General features: G+C 36.7%; 1 protein-coding gene across 5 annotated transcripts in view; it reads left to right on the forward strand.

The window, feature by feature from the left end:
- Positions 1 to 23,316, forward strand: part of LOC138316270 (puratrophin-1-like) — a 169,186-nt gene that overhangs the window by 142,044 nt on the left and 3,826 nt on the right. For all 5 annotated transcript variants that reach the window (XM_069257897.1, XM_069257899.1, XM_069257898.1 and 2 more), the window contains 9 exons: positions 2,966 to 3,160; positions 16,903 to 17,966; positions 18,183 to 18,432; positions 19,015 to 19,104; positions 19,506 to 19,649; positions 19,877 to 20,306; positions 20,735 to 20,854; positions 21,115 to 21,312; positions 21,494 to 21,645. In XM_069257897.1, the coding sequence (XP_069113998.1) occupies positions 2,966 to 3,160; positions 16,903 to 17,966; positions 18,183 to 18,432; positions 19,015 to 19,104; positions 19,506 to 19,649; positions 19,877 to 20,306; positions 20,735 to 20,854; positions 21,115 to 21,312; positions 21,494 to 21,645 (2,643 nt within the window). The remainder of the gene's footprint in view (positions 1 to 2,965; positions 3,161 to 16,902; positions 17,967 to 18,182; positions 18,433 to 19,014; positions 19,105 to 19,505; positions 19,650 to 19,876; positions 20,307 to 20,734; positions 20,855 to 21,114; positions 21,313 to 21,493; positions 21,646 to 23,316) is intronic.

Genomic DNA, 23,316 nt, shown 5'->3' on the forward strand with positions numbered 1-23,316 from the left:
TACACATGTTCAGAGAAATTTAATTGTCAAAAACAGATATATCTAGATTTAATATCCCATGAAAAGTTACATAATATAAGACCACGATCGAGAGCATCGTGGGTAGCGTTAGGCGAAGGACGTCTCATTGTAGGCGGTGTATGGGATTTGCAAATTTAGTCTAGATGAAATAAATGTTTATTCTTATTACTGGTTTATGTAAATAATGAATGTTCTTGCAATATTTCCAACGTTGGACATTTTTATTTTGCTAAAATTAATATCGATGCTGCTATCGTTTATGCGAGGAGATGAGATGAAGAGGTTTTGCCGAGTCATCTCGGATTTCCCTGTCGACACCAAAATAAAACTTGTATTGTAAGATAGTGACTGTGTACAGGGACGTAGGAAAAATGTCTCTTAAAAGATCAATCTGTTTATGTCTTAGCGAGACAATTTATTCATTTTTTTATGTTACACAACAATGTGCAGATGGTGTGAAGCCGGTGTATTCAGATCGAGTAGGGTTGCATAATGTTATGATGACACAATTATCATTTCTAAATGCAGGTAGCTTTAAATCGAAAAATTTCAATGTTAAGAACGCTTTATAATCATTAAAATACATCGTAAAACTCATCTCAGCCATTCTAAATCGTAATTTTTTTTTCCCGGTGGAGACCCTCGGACCCCCTAACACCAAATTATCGCGCTTTTGGGCGCTCGCAAATTCATCAAAATGCATCGTAAAACTCATCTAAGCCATTCAAAATCGTATTTTTTTTCTTGGGGAGGCCCCTGGACCCCTCAAACACCAAAATCTCGCGCTTTCGGGCGCTCGCAATTTCATCAAAACTCATTTAAGCTATTCTAAATGGTAATATTTTCCCGGGGGAGGCCCCGGACCCCCCAAACACCAAAATCTCGGGCCCTCGCAAAATCATCAAAATTCATTGTAAAACTCATCTCAGCCCTTCTAAATTACAATAATTTGGGTTACAAAATATTGAGGACCCTTTCCCCCCATTACGTTTCATCTTCCTACGCCACTGGTGCATTCTGTTTATCCTGCAACTTTTTCATTATATATACAGAAGATGGTATTCAAAACGAAGCAAATTGCCTGTTATTAACACGATTTCACTCAAAGTGAAACGCTTCTTTGATGATCAAGAAAATATGCATTCACTAAATCGAATGAGTGTGTACTCCTTTTGACTACAGTGGGAAATATGTAAGCGACGTCATTCCGGTGATTTTGACGTCACTGTTTGGCGGGACTGACTGCCGTTTCATTCATCTCTACTAAAAGTGACGTCACTGGAATGTTCGGGATCAAGTCATCAAATTTAGAAATTGAATCAAACAAAAGAAATTAGACATTTATTTACTGACATCGTAATATTTTCCTATTGCAACTATTACAGGAAATTCTTATAATCCGGTATCAAGTTCTGTGCCCGACTAATGTCGATATTAGTGCTGAAAATGCATTGTTTCTTGATATTGTTCCGCTTCTTTTGTTGACTTTAAATTCGTAAGATGAACTTAACCAACAGAGGGCGTCAGAACGCTTGTTTTCAATGGAAATAAACACCATAGTAATAAAGACCTTCCAAGTATGGCAAAAGTGAATATCTGCATCAGGGAAATAGGGACACAAAAAGTCGATTTTCTCCAAAAGTAAGTAAGTTACACTACATTAATTTTGCTGGAACACTTAAAAAATTGTTCTGATTTCAGAACAATTGGAATTATGAAGAAACCTCTTACAGTATTTTTATTATTATTATTATATATAATGTAAGTTAATTATTATTATTTTTATTCTTATTTCTTCTGGTTTCTTCCGCTGCACATGTTTCCGCAGCTTTTCTCAGAAACTACTTGGTCAATTATGATGAAACTTCACATACATATTCATTAGGGTGTGGGATTGTGCATAAAGGTTTTTTTTCCCAACCGGAAGTCCAAGATGGCCGCCAGGGCCCATTTCCTGTTTTCAGGTTTCGGTCTCCAATCTCAATGAAAATTTGTCTATGGGGGTTTTAAGGGATGGCGAACATCATGAAAACATTTTCGTGAAGATTTTTGGTATTCCAAGATGGCTGCTGGCCCACTTCCTGTTTTCAGGTTTCGGTCTCCGATCTCAAAGAAAAATGGTATATAGGGGTTTTAAGGGACGGCGAACAACATGAAAACATTTTCGTGAAGATTTTTGGTATTCCAAGATGGCTGCTGGCCCACTTCCTGTTTTCAGATTTCGGTCTCCGATCTCAAAGAAAATTGGTATATAGGGGTTTTAAGGGATTGCAAACAACATGCAAACATTTTCGTAAAGATTTTATTATTCCAAGATGGCTGTTGGCCCACTTCCTGTTTTCAGGTTTCGGTCTTCTATCTCAATGAAAATTGGTATATAGGTGTTTTAAGGGATGGCGAACAACATGCAAAGGTTTTCGTAAAGATTTTGCTATTCCAAGATGGCCGCTGGCTCATTTCCTGTTCTTCAGGTTTCGATCTCCGATCTCAATGAAAATTGGTCTACAAGGGTTTTAAGGGATGGCGAACAACATAAAAACATTTTCGTAAAGATTTTTGGTATTCCAAGATGGCCGCTGGGCTCACTTTCTGTTTTTATATTTTGGTCTCTGATTTCAATAAAAATTAGTATATAGGGGTATTAAGGGATACTGATCAATATGATAAAAATTTTAAAAGATTGTCGCTGGGCAAACTTCCTGTTTTCAAATTTTCGTCAGCAATTCATTGAAAATTAGTAAATGGGGGTTTTAACTTAAAATTTTAAGGGATGCCATTACAGTCATGATTACTGCCAAATCAATTTCTCTGAAAATAGCCTTGTATTACCGTATTTTTGCGCGTATAGTGCACACTTTTTTTCAGATTTGTTGCAATTGGGGGTGCATTTGGGGGACTATGTAATGGTGTCCATTACAATGAGTACTTGTTTTGTATGTTATAGACTCACATAGAGAAAGGAAATGACCTCCTGGATGAGGCCAGCATGCTCGCCCAGTCGGGTAACTTTGACGAGGTGACAGGTTACAAAGAGCTGGCTCGTACCCTGAAGAAACACCTACAGCTCTTCACAGGCAGACTGGAGGAGACACGGGAACGAATCGAGTCCACTGCTAGCTGTTACCATCTCCTCGATAAGGTAAGGGGGTCGTAAGGTCAAAGGTCACTGAAGTATGTGTGGTTAACTCATGGAAGAGGGTTGGCAGAAAGGTCATTGGCCAGGGTCAAGGTATCCTCCTGTAGGTGTCTCTTACTCAGAGAGAACCTGATTGGATGTGGCACAGAGGTCATTGTTTGAGGTCAAGGTATTCACCTATAGTTGTGTTGTAGTTGTTGCTTACTCATGAAGAACATACATTTTGTGTGGCCTAGGTCATTGGTTAGGGTCAAGGTTTTAAATTAGCCACCAGTCTTATGGCATAGCTGAGTGAAGCTTTTAATTAGGTATGATTAGTTATTGTTTTGCATTCAGGATATCAACATTTAATAAATAATCTGTACCAAAAGGTCAAGGTCATGATGTTTGACAATGAGAACACCATTGTTACCTTCCTTTTGTCAGTGTCAATGGCACTATAGTGTAGATTTGGGGTGAAAGGTCATTGTGTACTAGCTTGTAAATCAATGAACATTGTTGTTGGAATTAACAATATAAATCTGATATATAGATGTATCTACTGCTGTCTGACATAGACTCTGGGCACACCAGCTGGACCTCCGGTCTTCTAACAATTAACTTGTTTTCTCCTCAGTGTACTGACATTTAGCCCAAATATAGATAGATTTTACTTAGTTTGTAGGGTTTGACCTATATCTGACTAGTTAGAAATCAAACAGCTATGTGGACCAAAGTTACACTTTTATTGGTATAATACACACTTGTCATGGAGAGGCTAGATTTATCCCCTCATGTCTGACAGTTGGGGAAATTCCTGACCAAGTCTAGTCATTACTCGCAATGTTACCTGGATGAGTGCAATCCTGTCAGGTGAAACACAGGATGCATGCACCTGTTGTGGGGCTGGTAATATGTTAGATCTCTAATTACTGGGCCTGATGGCCCAGGTAATTATACACACGTGTAGCTCTTGGTGGCTCCATCATCAATATTTGGTTTTACAATGGATTACATACGCCTGGGGATTCTCCATTGCCGATTCTTGGTTCTCTTATCAACAGATTTTCAGAAAGAGGTACGGAAAATAATCAAAATATGGAAACATCAAATATTCTCCTAGATGATATTTTTGGAGTCATACCTTGTATCTGATTTGATGTATTTTTCAGAAGACCTTTACAACATATCTCCTAAATCATGCAAGCAAATTGACAGAATCTTAAGCTTTGTTACCAAGATTTGTTGAATCATCCATCTTCACAGGATGTCTCAGATCTCAGAACTTATCCCTAGGGGAGATATTGGTATTCTTTAGTGATACAGGTATATATAGAAACTAGATTATTGACTTAGGGAATAATCAGTATTCCAATAACCCCGTCAGAGAGATAATGCATTACTAGTACAACCTGGAAATTTCAAAATGAACTCTTCCAGTGTGAGAATTAGATGGCTCCAATGTGTTATATAAGGGATGAATGAGTTGAATTGTTATGCATGTTTTACATCCGGGATTACTAGGAGAATTACACAATGTATTGGAAAGCTATTTCCCACTGATGTTATTAATCTCCAGCACTAATAATTGTCAGTGGTGTTCCCTGTTAATATCAGGTTATGGGGATCGTTTCTGGTGCATTACATGATGGATTGAGATTATGAGGTATAATTTGAGTGATGGCAGCTATAGCGAGCGCTCAGTTAAGAGACTGATCATTGCGATACACTGTAGATTTGAATTTTAAAGTTTTGTATCCAGATGTCTAATGTTGTAGAACACTGCATTTACACAAACTACTTCTAAAGGAAAATATGATATGAAATTGTCTGATATATTGGTATAAATTTCAACTGTGGCTATTCCACATCAGGCATTGTGTTGAAAATAATGTCATGTTTGTAAAAATATATTGTTTTGGCTTGAATTTGATGAACTCTATTTATTCAGAAAAAATGAGTTCAAATGGTAGCTTAACTAAATATCAAATTGAGAAATGACTTTTAGATTAGGTAGCATACAGCCTTAAGTCTATCACCATTTTCAGTGAGAATCACTGCAGCATCAAATGCTTCCTTGCCATTATTTTCCATAAGATCCAGGTTAGACAGAAGTGATTGTGGCTGTATATGTATGTGTTATTAGCACGTTCCCCCTGTTGGCATGACGCTGTTTGCTTTTAAACTTCCTGAGTATTGCCACCTAAATCTTTACTGAAGAGGTTTCTTGTGTTACATCAGACACAACAGGTCCTGCCCATAACCTTATTAGGTGAACACCTATATTGGGAAGTAGTTACAACGAGAAAGACATTCACGTTAGTTGTCTCAATAAATCTTCAAAACAAATTACTTCCTTTTTAAAAAATCAACAACCAAAGAAAAATGTTGGGTGTTTTTTTTATCAGAGCCCAGTAAATTGAGTCCGTGCCATACTATTATATGGGAGGTAGATGGTGTACATGTAAATGAGTTGTAATTTAGGACTGCAGACATGGTCACATTAGCTGTGGTGACATCTAGGTAAACTGATCAGGAAAATGGTCGTTCTTGTCTGCTAGGAACACACAAATCATCTATGTAATTTTCAAAGTTTCATTTGAAGATAGCAGTATAAACTAAAAAAAGATATTAGAGTAATTCCAAATGACATTCAAATCGCCCTGCGTCCGTGGTCCGTCGTCCGCCATCCGTCCGTAAACAATGCTTGTTATCACTATTTCTTAAAAACTGCTGCAGGGATTTTGTTCAAACTTCACATGGAGGGTCCCCTTGGTCCATATTTGTGCCATACAGATTTTGAGGCTGATCGGAAAAACAAGATGGCCGCCATCTTTGATTTTGGCAGTTGAAGTTTGTTATCAATATTTCTTGAGAACTACTGGAGGGATTTTTTTCAAACTTCACATGGAGGTTACCCTTGGTCCCTAGTTGTGCCATACAGATTTGAGGCTGATAGGAAAAACAAGATGGCCGCCAGGCGGCCATCTTGATAGTTAAGGTTTGATATCCCCATTTCTCAAAAATTGCTGAGGGGATCTTTCTCAAATTTAATATGTAGGTTCTCCTAGGGCCCTTGTTGTGCATATTGCATTTTTGGACCAATCGGTGAACAAGATGGCTGCCAGGCCGCCATCTTGGATTTTGATAGTTAAAGTTTGTTATGGCTATTTCTCAGATAGTACTGAAGGGATCTGTCTCATATTTCATATGTAGGTTCCCCTAGGGACCTAGTTGTGCATATTGCATTTTGGGACCGATCGGTTAACAAGATGGCTGCCAGGCAGCCATCTTGGATTTTGTTATTCAAAGTTTGTTATTGCTATTTCTCAGAAAGTACTGAAGAGATCTGTCTCAAAATTCATATGTAGGTTCCCCTAGGGCCCTTGTTGTGCATATTGTGATTTGGGACTGATCGGTCAACAAAATTACTGCCAAGCAGCCATCTTGGATTTTTATATTCAAAGTTTGTTATCGCTATTTCTCAGAAAGTATTGAATGGATCTTTCTCAAATTTCACATGTAGGTTCCCCTAGGGCCCTAGTTGTGCATATTGTGATTTGGGACTGATCGGTCAACAAAATTACTGCCAAGCAGCCATCTTGGATTTTTATATTCAAATTTTGTTATCGCTATTTCTCAGAAAGTATTGAATGGATCTTTCTCAAATTTCACATGTAGGTTCCCCTAGGGCCCTAGTTGTGCATATTGTGATTTGGGACCGATTGATCAACAAGATGGCCGCCAAGGAGTCATCTTGGATTTTGATAGTTGAAGTTTGTTACCGCTATTTCTCAAAAGGTACTGAAGCGATCTGTCTCAAATTTTATATGTAGTATGTTTGAAAAATTTTAAAAAGTAGGGAAAAGATCCATCTTTCCTTTATCAGATATAGATCATTCTTTTGTGGGCGCCAAGATCCCTCTGGGATCTCTTGTATTTTAGTAAAATACACATTGGCCATTACAGATTGAGTTTGTTAAGAGCTGAACTCAGTTTCTGGCACAGTAATAAGTTTGGTTACAATCTCTTTGATATTTGTTCTTTTGCTAAAACGTTTTAAGCATAAAATGTCAGATAATCTGTTTTCAATATTAGAAAATTAGTATGTAGTATATACCTTCATAAAAAATGATAATAAAAATATTTAAGGTATGTAGATCAATGGATTCACTATATTTGAGTGGTTATAAGGTGTCTGGATAATTTAGCTCAGTCTTGATCATTTTGTTTGTTGATCAGACATCATAAATAACACCTGTCTATTACTTTTTGTAAAGGTGTTTGATTTTTCTCTGGGTTCTGTGACTTTTTTCCACTTCCAAAATCTAGCACATCCTAATAGTGATCATAGTTGTTAATACTGTGTAGAACCAAACTGAGACTAAGACCTAGACTCTGCCTATACATCATCACTAGGTATAAACATAATTCAGTCATTTGTTGTAGAACCAAACTGAGACTAAGACCTAGACTCTGCCTATACATCATCACTAGGTATAAACAGAATTCAGTCATTTGTTGTAGAACCAAACTGAGACTAAGACCTAGACTCTGCCTATACATCATCACTAGGTATAAACAGAATTCAGTCATTTGTTGTAGAACCAAACTGAGACTAAGACCTAGACTCTGCCTATACATCATCACTAGGTATAAACAGAATTCAGTCATTTGTTGTAGAACCAAACTGAGACTAAGACCTAGACTCTGCCTATACATCATCACTAGGTATAAACAGAATTCAGTCATTTGTTGTAGAACCAAACTGAGACTAAGACCTAGACTCTGCCTATACATCATCACTAGGTATAAACAGAATTCAGTCATTTGTTGTAGAACCAAACTGAGACTAAGACCTAGACTCTGCCTATACATCATCACTAGGTATAAACAGAATTCAGTCATTTGTTGTAGAACCAAACTGAGACTAAGACCTAGACTCTGCCTATACATCATCACTAGGTATAAACAGAATTCAGTCATTTGTTGTAGAACCAAACTGAGACTAAGACCTAGACTCTGCCTATACATCATCACTAGGTATAAACAGAATTCAGTCATTTGTTGTAGAACCAAACTGAGACTAAGACCTAGACTCTGCCTATACATCATCACTAGGTATAAACAGAATTCAGTCATTTGTTGTAGAACCAAACTGAGACTAAGACCTAGACTCTGCCTATACATCATCACTAGGTATAAACAGAATTCAGTCATTTGTTGTAGAACCAAACTGAGACTAAGACCTAGACTCTGCCTATACATCATCACTAGGTATAAACAGAATTCAGTCATTTGTTGTAGAACCAAACTGAGACTAAGACCTAGACTCTGCCTATACATCATCACTAGGTATAAACAGAATTCAGTCATTTGTTGTAGAACCAAACTGAGACTAAGACCTAGACTCTGCCTATACATCATCACTAGGTATAAACAGAATTCAGTCATTTGTTGTAGAACCAAACTGAGACTAAGACCTAGACTCTGCCTATACATCATCACTAGGTATAAACAGAATTCAGTCATTTGTTGTAGAACCAAACTGAGACTAAGACCTAGACTCTGCCTATACATCATCACTAGGTATAAACAGAATTCAGTCATTTGTTGTAGAACCAAACTGAGACTAAGACCTAGACTCTGCCTATACATCATCACTAGGTATAAACAGAATTCAGTCATTTGTTGTAGAACCAAACTGAGACTAAGACCTAGACTCTGCCTATACATCATCACTAGGTATAAACAGAATTCAGTCATTTGTTGTAGAACCAAACTGAGACTAAGACCTAGACTCCGCCTATACATCATCACTAGGTATAAACAGAATTCAGTCATTTGTTGTAGAACCAAACTGAGACTAAGACCTAGACTCTGCCTATACATCATCACTAGGTATAAACAGAATTCAGTCATTTGTTGTAGAACCAAACTGAGACTAAGACCTAGACTCTGCCTATACATCATCACTAGGTATAAACAGAATTCAGTCATTTGTTGTAGAACCAAACTGAGACTAAGACCTAGACTCCGCCTATACATCATCACTAGGTATAAACAGAATTCAGTCATTTGTTGTAGAACCAAACTGAGACTAAGACCTAGACTCTGCCTATACATCATCACTAGGTATAAACAGAATTCAGTCATTTGTTGTAGAACCAAACTGAGACTAAGACCTAGACTCTGCCTATACATCATCACTAGGTATAAACAGAATTCAGTCATTTGTTGTAGAACCAAACTGAGACTAAGACCTAGACTCTGCCTATACATCATCACTAGGTATAAACAGAATTCAGTCATTTGTTGTAGAACCAAACTGAGACTAAGACCTAGACTCCGCCTATACATCATCACTAGGTATAAACAGAATTCAGTCATTTGTTGTAGAACCAAACTGAGACTAAGACCTAGACTCTGCCTATACATCATCACTAGGTATAAACAGAATTCAGTCATTTGTTGTAGAACCAAACTGAGACTAAGACCTAGACTCTGCCTATACATCATCACTAGGTATAAACAGAATTCAGTCATTTGTTGTAGAACCAAACTGAGACTAAGACCTAGACTCTGCCTATACATCATCACTAGGTATAAACAGAATTCAGTCATTTGTTGTAGAACCAAACTGAGACTAAGACCTAGACTCTGCCTATACATCATCACTAGGTATAAACAGAATTCAGTCATTTGTTGTAGAACCAAACTGAGACTAAGACCTAGACTCTGCCTATACATCATCACTAGGTATAAACAGAATTCAGTCATTTGTTGTAGAACCAAACTGAGACTAAGACCTAGACTCTGCCTATACATCATCACTAGGTATAAACAGAATTCAGTCATTTGTTGTAGAACCAAACTGAGACTAAGACCTAGACTCTGCCTATACATCATCACTAGGTATAAACAGAATTCAGTCATTTGTTGTAGAACCAAACTGAGACTAAGACCTAGACTCTGCCTATACATCATCACTAGGTATAAACAGAATTCAGTCATTTGTTGTAGAACCAAACTGAGACTAAGACCTAGACTCCGCCTATACATCATCACTAGGTATAAACAGAATTCAGTCATTTGTTGTAGAACCAAACTGAGACTAAGACCTAGACTCTGCCTATACATCATCACTAGGTATAAACAGAATTCAGTCATTTGTTGTAGAACCAAACTGAGACTAAGACCTAGACTCTGCCTATACATCATCACTAGGTATAAACAGAATTCAGTCATTTGTTGTAGAACCAAACTGAGACTAAGACCTAGACTCTGCCTATACATCATCACTAGGTATAAACAGAATTCAGTCATTTGTTGTAGAACCAAACTGAGACTAAGACCTAGACTCTGCCTATACATCATCACTAGGTATAAACAGAATTCAGTCATTTGTTGTAGAACCAAACTGAGACTAAGACCTAGACTCTGCCTATACATCATCACTAGGTATAAACAGAATTCAGTCATTTGTTGTAGAACCAAACTGAGACTAAGACCTAGACTCTGCCTATACATCATCACTAGGTATAAACAGAATTCAGTCATTTGTTGTAGAACCAAACTGAGACTAAGACCTAGACTCTGCCTATACATCATCACAAGGTATAAACAGAATTCAGTCATTTGTTGCTGAATATATGCACTAGAGTTGTTCTACTGAACAGGAAACTACAAGATATTATTAAGAATTTGTTACATAAAAATATAAAGTAAAATGTAAAACTTTGAGATGAATGTCCTAGTGATCGATGTTGTACACCAGATCCTTAACAAAAATCAATTACACCAGAAGTTTGCCTGTGTATAGTTTGAGGCACAGTAAAACATAACCTGTTATGTCAAGGTGATGCTATCCAGTATGATATTGTAATTATACCACAGTACCCAACAAAACATGCTGCAGATGAATATAATAAAAAGGGTCAAGTGTTGGTGCTGGGCCCACTTAGCACTCACTCTCATCTTTAAAGGCTGATTCTGTTTTGACGTGAAATAATTGAGAAGATATCGTGTGTTGGAAGATATTCCCAGACATCGGCCATCAAGCTTGTGTTTTGAAGGAGATTATATCATAGCTGTGTGATTTTTAATGCCAGAATTTTGTTCAATACATTACGTGATAGTCAGATTGACATCATGGGGAGAGATGCTGATATCTCTGGGGGTTCAATATACCACTCCAGACTTCCGATAAACATCCGAGGAATTCGTGTTTAATTAGTGCCTTTGTTAGAGGATCAAACTTTACCTGGACGGTAGGACCTGAACACAATCACTTATTCATGCAGAGTTCATAGCTATTGAACTTATACTAATTACTTATTAATTTTATCATTATTGACAGTTTAAATATTGTTTTCTGTATTGTGTGGCCTTTTAAACTAGGAATCTGGTAATATGTGCTCGGTTACTTCATTCAGTGATGATACAAAAATGTATATAAGTGTAGCATGATCATTTAACAAGGTAGTGTTTTCAGCCATCGGTCTAATGGAATCACAGAAGGAATAGGTAATGATTGTGCAGCCTACTGTGTTTCCTGAGGAATTATCACACTGATATAGGCTGGGTACTGTTGATTGACGATTGCTTGGTCTAGTGCAGATATTGGCTGTTCCAGCAGGTCTTCAGTCCTCGGAGCAGTCCAACCACACTGTCACACTCGTACTGACTGTTGAACGATGTCGTAATGCTGCTGGAATAGTTTGTCAGAGCAGGTTGGAAAACATTCACACAGAAATATCGGATATTTATAAGTTTAAGAAAAAATTTTTTTAAACATTTGATAAGACTGTGATAAATTCTGAAGAACTTCTTCCAAGGATTATTTTCTTGTACTTGAAGAATGGTGTTAAATACCTTTAAAAGGACTGGATAGAGGAATAAAATTGTTTTGGAGCCGATGAAATAAAACCAGAATTATGTGGTGACCATTTAAGCTTTCTTGTGTCCATAATTGATGTTTGATACTACCAGCAATGTGTTCTGGAGATTATTATTCGATGATGTTTGACCATGAACTGCTGTGATAATACAGAACGAGATGTTGTGGTGATGTGACAGATTTGTTTTCTGATATACACACAATACTGGACCATCTGTACATATGCTGCAGGGAGCAAATATTGATAGGAATGGTTTCTTAATGAGACAATGGAATTTCTGTAACTAAAACAAACGAAGGTGATATAGTGATTTGATAATTGAGAATGATACTGATAGAATGTAACCTTGTGCTTAGGAACTATTGATAGACATAGTACTTTGGTTTGTTAGTGTTGCCTGTATTTATTAATGTTCTCAGATAATGTTTTAGGACAAAAATTTGGAACGCTGTAAAAAAAGTTTATATCACTGCATTGAGATCTGTTTGTAAAGCTATGGAAGTGTCTATATGCATGTCGATAAAATATCATAATTTGAAAGTATCTGACACAGGACATTGTTTTATATCTGCTATATATAATGGCAAATGATGGGAAGAGATTGTGATTTTGACAGAGCAGGTGTATTGTGCTGTCAGGAATCTTGTATTAATTCAGAAAAGTGAAAAGCAGTCATTGCTTGCTATCCTAATGGCTCCAATGACAAAATGTCACTGTGAATAGAACCTAATGTGGCGTTGGGATTTCTGTAACTACAACAACAGAAGACAGCATGGTGGTAGTGTTGTTTGTATTTCTGTAACTATGACAACAAAAAACAACAAGGTGGAGGTGTTGTTTGTATTTCTGTAACTATGACAACAAAAAACAACATGGTGGTAGTGTTGTTTGTGTTTCTGTAAAAACGACAACAGAAGACAACATGGAGGTGTTGTTTGTATTTCTGTAACTATGACAACAGAAGACAACATGGAGGTGTTGTTTGTATTTCTGTAACTACGACAACAGAAAACAACATGGTGGTAGTGTTGTTTGTATTTCTGTAACTATGACAACAAAAAACAACATGGTGGTAGTGTTGTTTGTGTTTCTGTAACTATGACAACAAAAAACAACATGGTGGTAGTGTTGTTTGTGTTTCTGTAACTACGACAACAGAAAACAACATGGTGGTGTTGTTTGTATTTCTGTAACTAGGACAACAGAAGACAACATGGTGGTGTTGTTTGTATTTCTGTAACTACGACAACAGAAAACAACATGGTGGTGGTGTTGTTTGTATTTCTGTAACTATGACAACAGAAAACAACATGGTGGTGTTGTTTGTATTTCTGTAACTATGACAACAGAAGACAACATGGTGGTGTTGTTTGTATTTCTGTAACTACGACAACAGAAGACAACATGGTGGTGTTGTTTGTATTTCTGTAACTAGGACAACAGAAGACAACATGGTGGTGTTGTTTGTATTTCTGTAACTACGGCAACAGAAAACAACATGGTGGTGGTGTTGTTTGTATTTCTGTTGCTCCTCATGCTTTCCATCATGGTTGTCTTAAGTCTGACCAAGCTGATGATGACAAAAATGTCGCTCCCATTCTTCACTCGGCCAAAACAGAAAAAAGAGATAAGTTTTCTATATGTGTTGTCTTGTGCTTGTTTGTGAATTTGTCATCACGTAAAGTTATTTTGATTTGTTATTCTCAGTAATTCACTTTCTTATTTTTTTTTTTTTGCTTTGTTTTCCCCCATCTCTACCTAACCCCCTTCATCCCTAATTTGTAAGTGACATCATAAACTAATTAGGTCAATGTATTAATTTTTATTTTCAGATAATCTTTCCTGCTTAAATACCTTTTGACATTACAGTTCTCAAATTTAAAAAAATAAAGCATGAAATAATTTATTTACCTCTGTAGTAAAGTTATCTAGTGGTAGCACAAGTCTAGGTTTTACATCTTAAGTTTACATCTTACATCAAGGATCTAGTAATAAGCTAAATGGCACAACAAGTTAGGGTGATTATGGAATGTTGTGATAGTGAATCCAATCAAGACTGCCTAGTATTAGTGATATTATGGTATTTGAAAATCCTAAATGATTTATTAATTACAATAAAATTAAGTATTCTGACACTTTTTAGTATGTCCTGATCATGACATATTTACTGCTACCACCCATTGTATCCTGGGCTCCCATCCAGCTTTCATATATGTAGACAGGGAAATTAATGTCTAGGTATACGGAACTCTATACTGAAATTTATATATAAAGATATATGCCTTTTTTTGATAATTTTTACTTATGTGTGTGCCATTTACGTGTGCCTAATTAAGTATGTCACCTTATATGGATGCCTATACATTGTGGACGATGTTTAAAATGGATTCTATATATATAAATATAAGGATAGCTTTGTGGTCTTCTTTTATAATTAAGTATTGTTTTACTAATAAGTGTCTGCGTTATTTTCGTGTGGTTGAGACGTGTGACAATGTCACGTCTGGGTTAGCATGTTACCGCAAAGTGTCCAAATATAGACAGACTCGAACAAAGAACAGTCACCGGAGCACACGTCTAGATCAACATCTGAAAAAGAGGCTCCTGAAAACTGCGTAAATCTTTCAAACCTTTGTTACCGCAAATAAGTCTATCTCTCGATTGAACAGAGGCACTGGGCAATGTAGATATATTTTTGTCAATCTTGCGTAGTATCCACTTCCTGTTGTGGTAGGTTCGACACTTATCCCATTAATAAGGCTATGTGTAAAATGAACCTAGTTAGTTAAGAACGGCATCGCCCTAAATCATTCTGTGGACAACCCTTCTGCTGCAAACTTGTAAGTTGTTTAGTGAACATTGATTTTTTCTTCTTTTTTGAGAGGGTAATCGGAGTTCAATTTACTGTTTAAAAATTTTGGGTTTCTGATAATGCAAACTTTTAAAATCATTTGACTTTATTTTGAAAAATTTTAGATTAATGAGCTATATTTAGTTTGGTGAATTTGCTATTCAGAATTTGAGAGGCAATATGTGGCATATAACACATGCAATGCTCACACAGTGTTCAGCGGATTTGAATCCTGCTCTTAAGATCATAAACTTGCGGCATGAATATTATTACATTGAGGTTTTTACAGAAGGTTTACTTTTTAGGTTTTATTGTGAATGTACAGAACACAAGTGGGGTTTTTTTGGTACTAAAATTGAGATGCATTAGAAGGGTGTATAGATAGAATTTCAATATTTAGGGGCGATGTGCATGCTGGATATTTCTCTGTGGAACATGAAGGTGGCTGGAGTTTTTGGTTGTTTATGAGCTTGGTTGCTTATTTTATTGATTTTTCTTGGAATATTGGTCAGATAAAATATTTTGGACAAGATTTACGTGTATTGATGACATTGATGTCATTCATCACTGCTTGTACAGAGTTTGATAACTTAGTATTGGACTAGGAATGATGTTAATATTACATGTCTGAGTGTGGTATTACGTATATGCCAGAGATGTTACGTGTCGGGGGTGATAATACGTGTTAGACATTGCTAAGACTTGTTGGTTAGTTATATAATGTGTTGGACAAGGGTGATATGTTGTCCTCTCAATACAACTACTCTGTCTGACAATCATATAATAGGTCTTGATGAACTGACAATCATATAATAGGTCTTGATGAACTGACAATCATATAATAGGTCTTGATGAACTGACAATCATGTAATAGGTCTTGATGAACTGACAATCATATAATAGGTCTTGATGAATGAGGGTTTTTTATATCCATTTCAGTATCATTTATACTATATCCATAATTTGACAATGATAAAGTTTCAGTTGAGAACTGCATGTAGAATTGAAACTAATTTTTCAAGACCAGTTTGGAATGTGTTGATATTGGCCATTCTCTTGTTTGTGGAGTTATGGCCCTTTGTTTCATTGTAGTAAACCTTGACCACGGTCCACCTTGAACTGAAGTGGAATCTATTATGTTGGTATTGGGGTGTTTATTATTTGATATTTAATAGTAGAGTTATAGCCCTTTGTTCTGATCAGGGTTTTATCTGAAGATCATCTTTCTTGTTTTATCTAGGTTTAGCTTATAATTGTTTCACTTGGTGTATCATAAATAGGGGATATAACTATTACAAAATAAAATGGAAAATGATATATAAATTCCTAAAAACAGGATTGGTGAATGTTGATGTTGTGATTATATCTGTAGCTACAATCGATAATAAAACATAAAATCCTATTTCAACATTGGGACTAGTAGCTTGTTTTAGATGGTTGAGATAAACTCCCTAGGGTTTTAGACACTGATGGCAGACTTGTTAACACCATGTAAGGATTTTTGGGGATGTAAAATTCAAAACCCTTACCATTATGTGTATTTGTGTAACACATATTTAGATAATCTACCATATTTTGAAGCATTAAAATTTCAGTAAGAGTACAGGGAAATCTTCATATCATTTACAACATAAAACATACCAGGTACATAAAATTTACTTAAAAATCATCTTCGTTATACTTACTACAGAGCTTATAATGAAAAAAAAAATGTGGGGGTGAGGGGTGGGGAGCATATATTATCTATCTGATCCAGTACCATCCTGGTTTATGGCATTCTTTTATGTTTACTGATATTTCTGGTTGTTTAAATATGTAAGAATTGAATTTCAGCATTAAATTTTCAAAGAGAATATTGGATTTATCTGAATCAATCTTAAAGCCAATAATAGTCTGTTTTGAAATAGCAACATATCTTCACCAGTACAACAGACACAATATAAAAGTTTCATTGTAAACACTTGGAAAATATGTTGATGTGTGCTATATTGATATATATATGTTTGTGTTTGCAGACGTATGAATGGGCTCTAGACGCCATGAAGTACGTGGCCAGTATGAAGATGGAACACTGTAGTACCGTGGAGGGACTGGACAAGTTACTACGAAGTCTTCAATCCTACCTCCGCGACCATCCCATGATGAAGGAGGAGACATTTGTCAGCATGATGGACCTCGCCAAGAAACTCCGAAACGAAAAGTTGATGGAACAATGTCGTGTGGCAAAAGCACGTTGTGAGGAGACCCACAATCTGCTGACGGCCCGACAGACAACCCTGCGGGAAGCCAAAGACAAAATGGTGCTAGATACAAAGACTTCTCCGTCCAAAACTGACCTGAGACAGAGTGGTCAGTTTGGTGAGATTAGTACCCCAGAGTTAAGGCATCCAAGTGTTAACAATGACAATGCCATGTGGCAGCCTTGTTCTGCCAGTACGCCGTCGTCCGGCTCCGAACGTACTCCGTCCTTTTGTGGTAGTGGGACTAGTCCAATTCTTCCACCTGCAAATCTGACACAACAGGATATGGTGTTCCTTGGGGAGGGAGATAACTCTTTTATAACAGAGGATATGTCAGACAGGGTCGTGGCTTCTATACCAAAGATATTAAATAACTCTACCATGCGGTCGTCGCGTGAGGACCTTACTAGTCCTAGTGAAACCTCTTCTCAAGGAAGTGCGCATTGTGTTCCAACACCTCAACATTTCCAGGACCAGGGGCCGGGTAGCGCCCTCACCTCACACAATAGACCACTAAAAAAAGTTTTACGGAGAACCTCCACCGCACCGCCGTTTACAGGTGGTGCAATTATTGAGGAAGAGGACTCACAAACACGGCTGTCTGACCGACGGGCAGGGAGACAGGACGACGGCCGGACGGTCAGTATGATCACTAGTAGTACCGACAGTCTGTCAAGTATGCCTGAGGAGGAGGAGACAGAGAATGGCAATGTCTCTATATCATCCTCTAAAAGTTTTACTCCTGTTCCTGTCAACTCTCATCTCATCTCACAAAATGGAAGTATTCCCACGGGATCCCTGGCAGATCTGAAACTCTCTGGTACAGAGAAAATCAAACGGTAAGACATAGTACAGAATCAAATTTTAATTTAATCTGAAACTCATAATGTATAGCAATTTTTTCTTCAAGGTAATGTATGCTTATTTAGATGAATTATTAATTTATGAATCAACTAGATTTTCATTAATATGGTACATTATGGTACATAGAATGTACCGAAGTTTTTTCTTCTTCATGACCTAATGACCATGTGACTTTATTTCTGACCAATCAGGACCCTGGCCCATGTCATGCGTGAGATGATACAAACTGAACGTGATTACGTCTGCTCACTCCAATTTATCATTGATCAATACGTCCCTGAGTTGGAACGGGATGATGTTCCGCAGGCCCTGAGAGGCAAGAGAAATGTGATATTTGGAAATCTAGAAAAGATCTACCATTTCCATCGTCAGATGTTTCTACGGGAGGTGGAACTTTGTGAGAAAAATCCATTCCAGATAGCTCAGTACTTCCTCATGCATGTAAGTACTCACAAGATACCAGGAAATAGGAGAGAAATAAAACAATGGAACTTTGGTTCAAAATGTATTGAAAATATGTTTTGGAAATGTTTATTGATAATAGATATCTTTTGCTAAGGAGTGTTTGTATTGAATGGGATGGTCTATTGATTTGGTAAGATTTTGTTTGTTTGTGCTTCATTTCGGATTGATAGCTCTAGTTTGATATATGAACCGTAAGAGTTTTTCATCGTTGACAGAAGTTCCAGAGAAAAACTTACCATTGCTTCTCTTGTGCCTCTGTTTTCTCTATTTGATCTCAGTGATACTTTCAGAATAAGAACAAGTACCCATTTTATGGTGATTTGTATATTGTAAGCCTAACCTAATTTAGTGCAATTAAATGAGTACAAAATTAAATTTTAACAACTTAAGACATTTATCAATTAGCATATTCATAATTATTGCTTATAAATAAAGATGTACATTACAGAAAATGCAATTTGCAAAATCAGATAAAAATGCAATATTCCTTTAACAAAAGCACTAAATATTAATTCACATTACTAGTATTAACCATTCACATTTTGTTTTGTTCCACAGGCCAGTCAGTTTTACCTGTATGCTATCTACAACAAGAACAAACCTAAGTCAGACTGTCTAATGGCAGAATATGGGAAATATTTCTTCAGGGTAAGTCAGAGAATTAATTATCAAAGTGAAACCTATATCATTCCTTACAAGTGGCATGCAACAGTCACACAGTGGTATGCATTGCACAAACAACATATTTGTTGTATTGATTCATTCCAACAAGTGATGGAAGCTTCTTTTGAAGATTCCAACAGGTGATGAGTGCTTCTTTTCATCACACAGTCTTTGAACCAGAAGAGCTCAATGGTAGTCATTGGTGAACTTCTTGCTCTGACGTTGTAAAATAACCTTGTGGGTGACCTCACCCATTAACATTGTAGGTGACCTTATTTATAAGACCTTTTCATGCTCATTCAATTTTAGACTTGATGACCTCTATGACCTTGTGAGTGATTTTGCTTATTTGTCAGCTTTAACCTTGTATGACCTTGTACCCACAGGAGAAGCAGCTACAGTTAGGAGACAAGATGGATCTATCCTCTTATCTCCTCAAGCCTGTACAGAGGATGGGCAAGTATGCCCTGCTCATCAAACAGATCATGAAGGCCTGTCCCAACACAGATCAGGAGTACCAGGATCTCAAGGTCAGTACCAAGGTCACACGTGTCAAGGCCAAATGGTGGAAAGGTTATTTTCAACTTTCATCCTCATAATAAAAATGCATTTGTATTGTTCTAACGAAGATAATCATAATCATAGTAGAAGGTTATTGAACTATGCAACGATTAGTAATTAACACTCAATGTGGTTTATAGTTATTTTGTAGACAATTATGAATTGAATACATGAACTATATCATATCTGTTTCTAGGCCGCGGAGGAGATGGTTAAGTTTCAGCTTCGTCATGGAAATGATTTATTGGCAATGGATTCACTGCGAGACTGTGACGTAAACCTTCAAGAACAAGGACGTCTGTTACGACAAGAAGAGTTTCTTGTTTGGCAGGGACGGCGGAAATCCATGCGACATGTGTTTTTATTTGAGGACTTAATTCTGTTCAGTAAAACCCAACGTGGACGTAATGGGAGTCCGGATACCTATCATTACAAATTTAGTTTCAAAATGGCCGATGTTGGACTTACTGAAGCTTATGAGGGTAGTGGGTATAAGTTTGAGATTTGGTTCCGGAGACGATCCCTCGGAGAAAATTACATCTTACAGGCTCCTAGCTGGGATGTCCGTCACCAATGGACTAAGGAAATTTCCCGTGTCCTGTGGAATCAGGCCCTAAAAAATAGAGGTGAGTAACAGCTAGAATCATGTAAGTGGTAGAGTCTGTCAGAGATGTGTATTGTTTCTTACTGTTCTTCTCATAGAATTTTACTGAACCATGTAAAAAGATTTTAGTCATAAATGACAGTAGATGATGTGTTTGAGGAATAAGATATGTAATGTTGATAACTTATTAGGTAAGAGATGAAGCATCAGCACTATGGATTGTATAGTTGTTTTTTTTTTTAGTTTTTTACAAGTTTAATACAACAGTTCTGATGATCAATATCCTACTTAGACTCTTACTGTCACACATGTATGTTAAATTGAAATGAAGTATTGTTCTTGTATTATCAGAGTTTGAGATATGACAAAGTTCGAGGAGTTGATGCAGACAGTGATGATGGCACACTGATATAATTCATATTTTTATGAGATATTGCTTGTGTTGTACAGAAAACCACATGACAGAGATGCTGTCAATGGGAGTTGGAAACAAACCGTGTATGGATATCAAACCCAGCGCTAATAACATCCAGGATCGACTACTCAACTACGCTGTCGGTAACAGGGGAGGTAAGTCATCATCAAGCATCTACTATGTATGAACATCAAGCGAAGACTTTTTATTTTCGATAACATTTGTAAGAGGGAAAATTTGTTAGAAAATTTCACTGAACTACTTTCAATAACAAATGATTAATGATTTTGTTATGGCAATTGCATTTAAAATCTATTGAATCATATCTGCATACTATTGATCAACAGAAAAATCATTACAGGGGGGGGGTAACTCTGAATAAAGCTTTTGTCAATATTATTTATGTTTTTTGTAGCTCGTACGAGAAACTCTGTGGCTGTGACATCATTTGAACATCTTCGGCAAGGAAACAAACGTCCTCATTCCATCATCTCTGTCAGTAGTACATCATCGTCCAGTAGTAGTCACTCCGGGATGGTCAGTATCCTGGGACCAAATCTGGACATGACGGACAGCCCCCGTAGTCGCCAGTCTATTGCCTGTATGTCAAATGGTAAGTGTTTTTACAGTGTTTGGAGGCTCAGAAACTGGCAATACTAGCCATGGAATTGAAAATAAAAAAAAAGTAGACACCAAAACTTCATATTTTACAACTAGCCCTCTGTGCCTTGGTAATCAAAAATTTGAACCCCACCAAGTGTTGTCTGATTAATGGTGACGTTTGTTGATTGTAGAAAGTGGAATAGGCACAGACTTGTCTGGATCAGAGAACGATCGCCATGGTAGTTTGGAAATCCGGAGAGGTTCTGGAAACAGTCGACACTATCATCCACAGTCCAAACTCATCCTCTCCAACACCAGTAGCAACGAACCCGTCAGTACAGATGTAAGTTTCTAGCTATTCCTGTCAGTACAGATTTTAGTTTCTAGTTATTCCTGTCAGTACAGATATAAGTTTCTAGTTATTCCTGTCAGTACAGATGTAAGTTTCTAGTTATTCCTGTCCCTACAGATGTAAGTTTCTAGTTATTCCTGTTATTACAGATGTAAGTTTCTAGTTATTCCTGTCAGTACAGATGTAAGTTTCTAGTTATTCCTGTCAGTACAGATGTCAGTTTCTAGTAGTTATTCCTGTCAGTACAGATGTAAGTTTGTAGTTTTAGATATCCCTGTAAGTACAGATGTCAGTTTCTAGTTATTCCTGTCAGAACAGATGTCAGTTTCTAGTTATTCCTGTCAGAACAGATGTCAGTTTCTAGTTATTCCTGTCAGTACAGATGTAAGTTTCTAGATATCCTATTGTAAGTACAGATGTCAGTTTCTAGTTATTCCTGTCAGTACAAATGTAAGTTTCTAGTTATTCCTGTCAGTACAGATTAAGTTTCTAGATATCCCTGTAAGTACAGATGTAAGTTTCTAGTTATTCCTGTCCATACTGATGTCAGTTTCTAGTTATTCCTGTCAGTACAGATGTAAGTTTCTAGTTATTCCTGTCAGTACAGATGTAAGTTTCTAGTTATTCCTGTCAGTACAGATGTAAGTTTCTAGTTATTCCTGTCAGTACAGATGTCAGTTTCTAGTAATTCCTGTCAGTACAGATGTAAGTTTCTAGTTATTCCTGGTCAGTACAGATGTAGTTTCTAGTTATTCCTGTCAGTACAGATGTAAGTTTCTAGTTATTCTTGTCAGTACAGATGTCAGTTTCTAGTTATTCCTGTCCGTACTGATGTAAGTTTCTAGTTATTCCTGTCAGTACAGATGTAAGTTTCTAGTTATTCCTGTCAGTACAGATGTCAGTTTCTAGTAATTCCTGTCAGTACAGATGTAAGTTTCTAGTTATTCCTGTCAGTACAGATGTAAGTTTCTAGTTATTCCTGTCAGTACAGATGTAAGTTTCTAGTTATTCTTGTCAGTACAGATGTCAGTTTCTAGTTATTCCTGTCCGTACTGATGTCAGTTTCTAGTTATTCCTGTCAGTACAGATGTAAGTTTCTAGTTATTCCTGTCAGAACAGATGTCAGTTTCTAGTTATTCCTGTCAGTACAGATGTAAGTTTCTAGTAATTCTTGTCAGTACAAATGTAAGTTTCTAGTTATTCCTGTCAGTACAGATTAAGTTTCTAGATATCCCTGTAAGTACAGATGTAAGTTTCTAGTTATTCCTGTCCATACTGATGTCAATTTCTAGTTATTCCTGTCAGAAGAGATGTCAGTTTCTAGTTATTCCTGTCAGTACATATGTCAGTTTCTAGTTATTCCTGTCCATACTGATGTCAGTTTCTAGTTATTCCTGTCAGTACGGATGTAAGTTTCTAGTTATTCCTGTCAGAACAGATGTCAGTTTCTAGTTATTCCTGTCAGTACAGATGTCAGTTTCTTCTATGACCATTTAATTGCTTTTATTTATGAACTTTCTGATACCTGTTAACTTTTTTATCTTCAATTTAGAAACCACTTAAAGCATTAGCATTAATTTTCTTTGATTTCTGTCATCAACCTTTATAGATTCAATAATCACTTATGATGCTCAGAGAAGGCCAAAATAGATTTACACTAAA

The sequence above is a fragment of the Argopecten irradians genome, chromosome 2 (assembly GCF_041381155.1).
Source record: "Argopecten irradians isolate NY chromosome 2, Ai_NY, whole genome shotgun sequence".
Classification (NCBI taxonomy): Eukaryota; Metazoa; Mollusca; class Bivalvia; order Pectinida; family Pectinidae; genus Argopecten; species Argopecten irradians.